At 39.9% G+C, this 9,728-nt stretch overlaps 1 protein-coding gene across 2 annotated transcripts in view; it reads right to left on the bottom strand.

The window, feature by feature from the left end:
• Positions 1–3,815: 3,815 nt before the first annotated feature.
• The window catches only part of BAALC (BAALC binder of MAP3K1 and KLF4), a 30,201-nt gene continuing 24,288 nt past the window's right edge, over positions 3,816–9,728 (bottom strand). For both annotated transcript variants that reach the window (XM_086609502.1, XM_086609503.1), the window contains exons 2-3: positions 7,423–7,592; positions 3,816–3,920 (exon numbers count right to left, since the gene is read on the bottom strand). In XM_086609502.1, the coding sequence (XP_086465628.1) occupies positions 3,816–3,920; positions 7,423–7,592 (275 nt within the window). The remainder of the gene's footprint in view (positions 3,921–7,422; positions 7,593–9,728) is intronic.

Below are 9,728 nucleotides of genomic sequence, written 5' to 3'. Positions count from 1 at the left end.
TCAGAATTAAAAACAGAAGTAAAGGGTTTGCAAAAAATCATGCCTGAACTGCAGAACAGAAGTACACACTAGAGACATTACAGTGCACACATGCAGAGACATGCACATATGGATATATAAGTATATGAACATACTAGGAAGATCGAAAGTATCTGTTTTCAGTTTTGTACGCAATCTCAGTCATTTAGCTAACAAGAATGCATGTTTAACCCAGTACTCGTATATTGCTTACACAATAATTATACTTTCCCATTTTTTCTGTACAAGATCATTTCTGTCACACAGTAAAATTGTGTGTCTTCCAGTCAATGTCCTACAGTAATGATGAAATGATGAAATACATCAAGGAAGCCTAAGGGACCAGATGAAGGAATACTGAAAGATAGAATTGCACTGAGTCTTTGACAAGATTAATTTGCCTAATGATGTCTATTGGTAACCATAAAGTCTCTCTCTTCTTTATCCAATGTCCTCTTTCTTTTGAGTGATTCCATTTCTCACATAGTGGAAGAAAATGTATTTTACGTGTATATACGCATCAGAGGAAAATCCTGTCTATACATTGTATTGGAATTATGTAAACATGACAAAACGAGTTTGTTTCTGTTTAAAACCTCAACTCAGGTAAATCATAAAAACTCAGCAGAAGTTGGCAAATCATTCCAGCACAAAGCATGTTGTTTCAGTGTAGCTGTAGAAATCCTCATGTGCAGCCAAGGGACGTGGAACAAATTAAGTGGCATAATATCTTTTGGGGGAAAATTACATTTCAAAAATCCTGTCACATAAGACGACAGAAATGCCCACAGGTCCTTTATCTAAAAGTCTATGTCTTCTAGCATGGTTATTTTATTTCCTATATTTGAGCCATTTATATTTGAAAGATGCTACTCAAAGAACAGACCCTGTAAATATGACTCTTCACTCCTAGGAAAGCCACCTGGAGCTAAGGTGCCCAGATGATTCTTTGAGCTTACTTCTTCCACTAAAACCAGCTCAGGAATCTATTTTTAAGACTTTAAATTGTCTCAAGCAGTACAGACTAGATTCTGTCACCCTTAATTATACAGAGTGGTATAGTATTTTATAAACAAATTGATTGTTTCTACTGGTGGCTGTCTCTAATAGTAGGAGACTAAAGAAAACATAAATATAACCCTATATATGTACAGAGGCAGGATCCACATCTCCGCAACATGCTCTTAGTTTTATTAAAGTCATTGGAAGCTTACGCATCAAGAACTAAGAAGCCACCCAAGACATAACGTAATTTCTTTTCAGTTACCACCTAACGAATAAGACCATTAATGTGTTGCATGAGAAGAGTTTATAAAGTTGCTTGTAACTAGACATGGTTCGTACCACAGAAGTTGGATCCAATCTTTGAATGCCCTAAAGTTAAGTTTCAGGATATAAACAGGTTTATGGGATCTTGAAGTAGCTCAGGAAAGCTATCATGAGCAGACAGAGTTGTCACCCAGGTAAGTCAGCCTCCACCACTCCACAGCTGCCACCCTGATGGGGGATGTGGTCAACATAAGCAAGGCCTATAGTATTGCCCAGGTAAGTATGTACCAAGGGCATCTCCTGCTGACTATGCTGTCACATCTCACTCTCTGAATACGAGACTCAAAAACTGCCTCCTGCTGACTGCTGACATGCAGCTAGGGCTGTTTCTCGTATCAGTGTGCTACGCAGCACTGCAGGCTTGCTCCTGTTGTGTGACCTGAGCCATCAGATGCATCTGGTCAGGGCATCGTTATGAAATTATTTCTTAGCTAGTACACAATCTCACTGCCAGGACTCCTTTGTTCTTGCATCTACTCACCCTAATGTGGTATCCACCCAAGGCAACTCTCTGCGGAACAGCTTCCTACACAATCAACCTTCCCTTTTGCCTTCCTCCAAAATCCCCTCTACCCTTTCACACACCAGCATCATTAATCACTTTCTGTAGCTTTCCTGTATCATATGGGTTTATACTGCACTCTCTCTGACAGTAAATCCTTTGAAACAGAAGCGGGCTACAAGTCTGGCGCAGATCTGACACAGTTCATCTCCTGCTCTACACAAATAATGCAGAATCCTGAACATGTGCTTTCAATTAGGCCAGTACATGGCCAACAGTGGCTATCCATTTCTAAATTAATATTGCTGAGCTGCTACAGCCACTGTTTATTGTTAGAGTGAAACAAGTCCCTTCCTGTCCTATAATGTTGCCAGCAAGTTGGCAGAAAGCCACAAGTTGGAAGGACATATGCAGACTGTCATCATCTTACCCGTACAACACTATTTGCAATATGTTTTAATTCTTTTACGTAAATGTAGAGCACAAGATCACTTACCAGATGACACACTGACCTGCAGAAAACTTAGCACAAGTTCTTTGCCCCGTTTTAGGACATCTAAAAAGAAATATTTCTTATATGTATGCAACGGTATGCAAAAATCTCGCACTGACTCTGGATTTCACTTTGCCTTTGTGTTGCAATAATTAATAAACAATTGCCTATTGCATAGACTTGTTTTAGTCCAAGGGAAGTAGTAAGTACTCACACACCTAGCAGCAAGTTATTAAAATGATCCTAATATGGAAGAAATTAGGATTCGGTCCCACAATTCTATTTATACTTATTTGCCTATGTGTAAAAAGGGCTTCTTGCAGTTCATACATGGATTTTCTTCCCATCACCATCTCTTTGTTACGAAGAACTTTTGACCAGTTATTTTAAATGGCCTCCTAAGGATACTAATATATGTTTGATGGGAGAGGCAAATAAATGTACCTCTTTTATCTTCATAAAAGTACAAACTCACAGAGAATATATATTATTACTTTTATATTCAGAAGTAATATGTTGAAGTAATTCCTGGTCTTTACTATACTGAACATTTATATTCCTTTTAGCTGTATACTTATGATAAACATGGAGTACTATGATATAGGATGCTTAAAGTGCAATTAAATAAGTTTTGCACAGCAAATCAACTATATCTGATCAAATAAAGTTAATTTTTGGAGCTGTCATTGGAATATTGTTTTAAGAATTATGGTTATTTTCATGTAATGTTAGTGATTGCTTTTTTCCAAGTCAGTATGGGCGTCAACATAATTAAAGCAGCATGTATGAAATAACAAGGTAGCCAGAACTCTGCTTGCCAGCTAAGACTAGGAATTTCAAGTACGGCTGATCAATATGAAAGTTACTATTTTTAAGACATAAATTCTGTCAATACAGAAAATAAATTAAAACTAAGTAATGAAAAGATTAATATATAAAAAGGTTAGTATATGACGTAACTATATATAACTGACATATATAGTTTAAAAGAGTTTTAACGGAAGCCACGTTTCTTTCTGACGCCTCTGGGTTTGAGTTTTATGAAAGTGAGATCTTTAAATGAACTCCATGGGTTTGAATGTACATGCTCAAAACCCCTTACAACTGAAAATGCACATTCATTCGCTCATTTCCTGGTTTAAGTTGCAAGGAACTGTACCTCTCATCATCCAGCCTCATCCTGATAGCAATGCAGAACAGGACATACACAAGGAGATAACACGGGACTTAGTAAAAACCAAATGGCACGAATTTTGGCTTATGTCTGCGCAGTGCTGCTGCTTTAGACAAATGACATCTGAACATCCTACAGTGTCTGCAGCTGGTTTCTACAAGACATTTCTGAAGGCACTCAGCAGCAGCTGCCTGCTGTATTCAACATGGAACATCTGGAGATCTTCATATCTTCAGCGACTGATGATGTGAAGTGCTGCAAAGCATTGTTAGGCCCATCCTCACCTGCGGTTTTCCTCATTAATTGACACAATTCTTTGTTTTCCTTCTGTTGCTTTGTCTGATGCTTTTTGTCACATTAATGGTGACTTCTTTTGTGGATATTTTCTGTGCATCCCATTTACTCTGTGAAAGTTTTAAACAGTACAGTGAGTTCCACACTGACAGCACAAAGAGTCGTTGACCATTACCTCCTAATTTATGAAAACAGTTCTACATAATAACAGAAAGACTCCAGCATTCTTCACAGAGTTCTGTGGTGTGGAGCAACTTTCTCCTTCAGCAAGGACACAAGCTTTTATAACTGCTTTAAAGGCTGTGGCCATCAGTAGGCTTTGGATCAACCCTCTTGGCTACCATTGGCGTCTTTGCACAAGTGTATTCTAAAAGCAGAGCAAATAAATCTCATTTCAGTCCAGAAATGGAAATTAGAGGTTCCTTTTGATGTCACTGGGAATTGAGTGCAACTAGCCCAAGAATTTTCTCTTACTATTTTATGTTTCTTAAGTGAAAATGCGGTTTTAAAATCACACTTAGTTCTGCCTGCATATAAGACCCAAGTACAATATATACCTTTCACAGCTTCATCAGACTATTTCCAAATATTCAAAAACGGTAGTTTGTTTGAGGCATACAAGTGCATCTCTAATTTAAATTTATCCCTCTCCATCTCCTAGTCTGTCTGCTTGTTGCCATAAGCAACGCACTAGTACACTGGATAGGTCTAGCAAAGGACACTCAGAACTGGGCTGATAGAGACACAGAGCTGAGTTAGGTGGGTTTTGCCTTTCCAGTGTTTCATGAGACAATGTGTAAGTGTCAAGAATGCCAGGTTGATTAGGCATCCTTTACATGGTAATAATGCCAGGTGGAATAATGTCTGGTAAACTTACACTGACATGAGTGGAAGGTACATATTTATCAGAGAGCAAAACCTGGTGTTTATTTGCTAAGGTGTATTACTTCACATTTCTGCAGCCTGCTCCTTTGCTATCTACTCCCCTCATGCTCCTGTTCACACAAGGACTCTCCAAAGACTAACGATCCTGAAACAGATTCGTCCCGACACCGCAATCCCGGACAAGTGAGAGGCCCAAAAACAGAGAGTGAGAGAGAAAGCACTCTGAGAGTCCAAGAGTGAGAGCCCTGGAAGAGCAAAGGCCCTTCTTTCCGGCTGACCCTCACTTTTATCCTGGGCATGATGCTGCATGATATGGAATACTAATTGGCCAATTTGGCCCTCAATCCTAAGTTTAAGTACAAATCATAAGGAGAGTCATGGACCCTCCATCCCGGCTATGCTCCCCTCTATCCTGTTGTGCTTCTGCACACTGGCAAGAACACGGCAGCTGAAAAGTCCTTGAGACCTCAGTGTCAACTACAAACATCGGTGCGCTGTCAGCATTCTTCTCAGAGCGAGCCTCTGAGTAAAACCTAAACACAGAGCTCTTCTAGCTGTTAAAAAGAAGAGCTAACTCGGTCCCAGCTGAAACCAGGACACATGAAAATCAAACTTTGTTATTGTCAATCAGTGACATAACCTGGATACCACCTTTGATTTTGGGAGGCCTGACCATTCTACTGCCTTCACTGGTACTAGGACTCCTTTCATCAGCAGCATCTTTTACTTCCAAGTTGTTTTGTCATTACCCTCATGAGAGGATACTAAAGTTTCCCAGATGCAGCCCCTGAGAAACCCTTTCTCTTTCAACACCACAAATTGTACCCTGTCATGTAACCTATGGTAGGGGTAAGGCAGTAGGATGCTATAGAGCTTGATGCTTGAGAAAATGAGAAACAGAGAGGTAAAGCAATTTGCCCCCTGCTACCCCACGGGCCAATGGCAGAATCCAGGTCTCCTGGGAGCTCCGCGCGCTGTATCGCATTGTATTCTACAGTATGTAGAGATAAATGAAAAACTGTAGTCAATGCAAATACTCAGATGAATAAAACAGGCACATTTTGAGTTGGGGTGATAGTCACATTCTCAACTCCAGGCACCTAAATTTTAGGTGTCCAAATTGGAAACCTGCTCATCTTACGCTTCTACAAATAGTGGAGAAGCAGAGATTCAGAATGGCAAACCAGAGCTGGAGCCTAACTTAGATACTACACTTTCACTGTAGGAGAATACATTTCTTTTTTGACTGTAAGAAGTTAAATGCCCTAAAAAAAAGAAATTTTCTTTGCACTGGGTTGCAACATTACAGACATACATTATTGAATGTATCTTAGCTAGAAAAAGGCAGGAGGGTACATTCAACATCATTGGGCCCCAGGTAAAAACTCACATTTCACTAAGTAGTCCCATTACAGTCAACACTCACATTATCAATATGTTGTGGGAATTTGCCCATACTTTCTAGTAAGTCTAAATACAGAAGTAATTTTTCAATTGCTTGCAAAATTAGACAAACAATTTTCTCCAACAAAATGTCAGGTAGGCACTATCATTTTCAAGTGGCCAAGTCTTTTTCAAACTGGATTAATAATTGTGGTAGTTCTGTTCAATCATATCCAAGCTGACCAATTCCTTTGAATGGCAGGCTATGTTTTCCTATGACAGGCATTTATGTTTTTCATTTACAGTAAACCCATGGCTCTAAACATCATGTTGCTGTGGAATGTGTCCCTATACATCTGGAGCTGCAGTATCTCGTGGAAAGATACAGCAGGATCCATGTCACTGGGGAATATTTCTGTACTACAGCAGTGCAGAAGATAATACAGAGAAGGTATAAAATAAACACACATGTACCAATGTGTTGTTTGTTAGCAAATGCAAGGTGAAATTCAATCCAAATTCCTTTTTCCATTTGCTCAGTCCTCCTGGGTTTAAATTTGCCTCTCTCAAGGACATGATTCCCAAGAGGGAACACTTCTTATGGGATGTGTGTAGCGGTTCCACCACACGCCATGCTGAGAGGTCTTCCCATCTGAGAAACTGAGGAAGCAGTAAACCAACTGTAGGCTTTGAATTACTTTCATCTGCCACAGCTCAGCAGCTGCTACACAAACAGGGCAGCAGCCAGAAACCTGTAAAAGACAGGGCCGGAGAAGTTTGGGCTTTGGTCTAGCCCCGAAGCCTCGGGCTTCCATACATTATTGTTACACTGGATGATCCTTCAAAAAGGAATACAGTTGGTGAGGGGGAGAAGGGAGGAGGATCTGATCCAAAGCCCAGTGAAGTTACTGAAAAGGCTCACATTGACCTTTTCAGGCTTTGCGTACAGCCTTGAGTGAAGCAGATTCGTGCAAGTGTGCACAATTTAAACAAAGCAGCAATTAAGGAAAAATACATTCCTTTTCAGATAATTAAACTAAACAGTTTGCACAATACATGCCACAGCTGGACTCGGATGAAAAAAAACAAGCATAGGGTTTTTTGCTGTAACAAGTGTGCGTGTTACTCCAGTTGCCAAATAAAACATAAATTTTGTGGCCGTTCAGGCACGAGCCATCATCAGAGGCACGAGGCTCAATCATGCTGTGCCTGGGGTGCAGCTGTTTTGTCTTACCCCAAGGCACTAAATACAGTTTGACTACAGCAAGGAAGATATTGTCACAAAATAAGTTTGACCTGGTTGAAGCTAGTGCTGAGCATCAGGAAATGTAATTACACTCTTACCTCTGCTGCTCTGAAGCCATTTGGTCTTTGTGTTGTAGCTCCTGTGCTGTGGACCATGGGGTTCACACACTGAGGACCACCACTGTTCCTTTTCTCAGTGTTCAGCATTCCGGTTGTGGCTGATGCTGTAGTTATGCCTGTCTGAGCTGATTTCCCATCCTCCAGAAGACCTAGTATGGACACATGAGATTGTGCAATTAATACTGAGGAGCAGTTTATAACTGCAGCTCTGGCTTCCCTCTACTTCTCCAGAGTTTTGTGATAGCACAAGTCACAGAAAGTGCAATACGGTACTACAGTGAGATTAATCTATTTCCTTTTGCCACCTTTATCCTCACAATTCCCGTTTTTTTATTTGGCCTTTGTTCTATAGTCCTCTGCTATGTAAAACACTGGCTCAGAAACCCTGGAAAATTGGTGAATGAGTGCAGTGTATCAGTAGCCTTTTGCTTACCTGCAGATCTCCACTGGCTTCTCCACACACACAGCTGCTGCATGATCAAGGGTTTAACCAAGGACCCAGAGAGAGTCCCCTTAAACTCGTCTCAGTTCTGGGAAATGAGGGGGTTAGATGTGAGCATGACAGATGAGACCAATATGGATAGAGAGATTGCTCTATTTATGGCCTTGAACATTTTTTATTAATCAGAAGTTGAGGAAAGAAATCCATGAAAAATATATTTCATACTGTTTCGACTGCCAGTAATAATGAAATTTATTCGAAATAATGAAAACTAGTCGAAAATAAATAATTAATTTGCTTTCTGCTCTAGCTGTGAGGATAAGGCATACTTTGTACAATATGATATTGGCCAGCCTAGAACAATTTCCTCATCTTATTGCATTAACAAAAATCAGTTGTCATTTATGGTGAGTGCAGAGCACTAAACATCTGGTTGCAACACTAGGTCTCAAATCCAAATACAAAGAGCAAGTGGGATGCACGACTGTAGCTCTCAATTTTATCTTTGGCAAAGCTCATTTATAACAAGCTTTATGTTCAAATAAGAAAAAAAAAAACAGATTTACTAACTGGCAATGCAAGTATCAACACTGGAGGAAGAAGCAAAGAGTCACAGATACTAAAGGAAAAATAAATATGAGGGAAACCAATGACAATTCATCACTACTTGAAGTGAGCATTGTATCATCAAAACCTTCTGCCACGAGCCAAGTGGGAACTCAAGCATGGCATTAAGGGTATTAAAAAGGAAGCAGAGAAAGTCCTGAACTATTTCCCAGAAATCCGTAAGAAAAGCTGCTTTATCAGTAGAAAGCAACATCAGTAGCAGCTTGCGAAGGCAATGACTGAAACCAATAAAGTGTCAACCAAATATTCAAAGTCTTGATATTGAAAATGTCTATAGCTCTGTAAGATCTCAGAAGTCTAGACTAGTCACTGCATTTCCCTGAGCAGTCAGAAGATGGGGATAGAGTTTTCCTAAGGCAGTTTAACTTGTAGTGGTGGTCCCTAAGAATAATGCTAAATAATCTACTTTTTGATAGAAAAATACTTGAGTTGAAACTTGAAAATAGAACATTATAGTTCATTTAACAACAACAACAAAACACACAAAAAAAACCCCACACCACAACAAACTTCAGTCTTTGGAAGCTGCCTTTTTCTGCTAGATATGAAACTAATGTCATTCTCCAGCCCAAATCTATGGGCAACTTCCCATAAGACAAGAGGAAACCTCACCTGTCCTACATCTCCCAAAAGTGTTTTAGGTCCTGTCTCTTCCTACCATGCCACAGTGCAAGATGAGAGGCAGAAAAAATGACTTGGTGCAGAACAGTAAGTGGCACAGACTGATATTCCAGACAAAATCAATTGTCAGGAAGGGAGATGGAGAGGCAATTAGTCATGTATGAATCAGAGCTCTGAGCCAGGAGACACACCGTAGTCTACTGCTTCACCTTGCAGTGGAGCTGTGAGAACAAGCTTGAGCACAGCTTTGAACAGGCAAAATGCTCTAGGCATTACCTTGTAATTCCATTAACTGAATCTTGGACATTTCAAACATATACAAATTATGAGTTTTTCCATTCTGTGGAGTCATCCTACTAAATTACTTTCTACCATGTGTCCCTTTGGCCATCTGGCCTCTAACTAAATTATCTGGAGAAGCAGCTGTCAGCTGAAAAGCCACTTTGTTCAAGCACAACTGTTCATTTATCAGATTGTGTGGCACCTTTTGGTCTCTCACAGAACAATTTTTCTTACATCAGTCCATTTTTGGAGGCTGATGGAAATACTCAATCCTGAAAATGGTAAATCTGGTTAATTTTTCATGTTCTTTGTT

The sequence above is a fragment of the Tauraco erythrolophus genome, chromosome 3 (assembly GCF_009769465.1).
Source record: "Tauraco erythrolophus isolate bTauEry1 chromosome 3, bTauEry1.pri, whole genome shotgun sequence".
NCBI classification, from domain to species: domain Eukaryota; kingdom Metazoa; phylum Chordata; class Aves; order Musophagiformes; family Musophagidae; genus Tauraco; species Tauraco erythrolophus.
The sequence above is the reverse complement of the archived record's forward strand: the minus strand, read 5'-3'. Positions and strand labels throughout refer to the sequence as shown.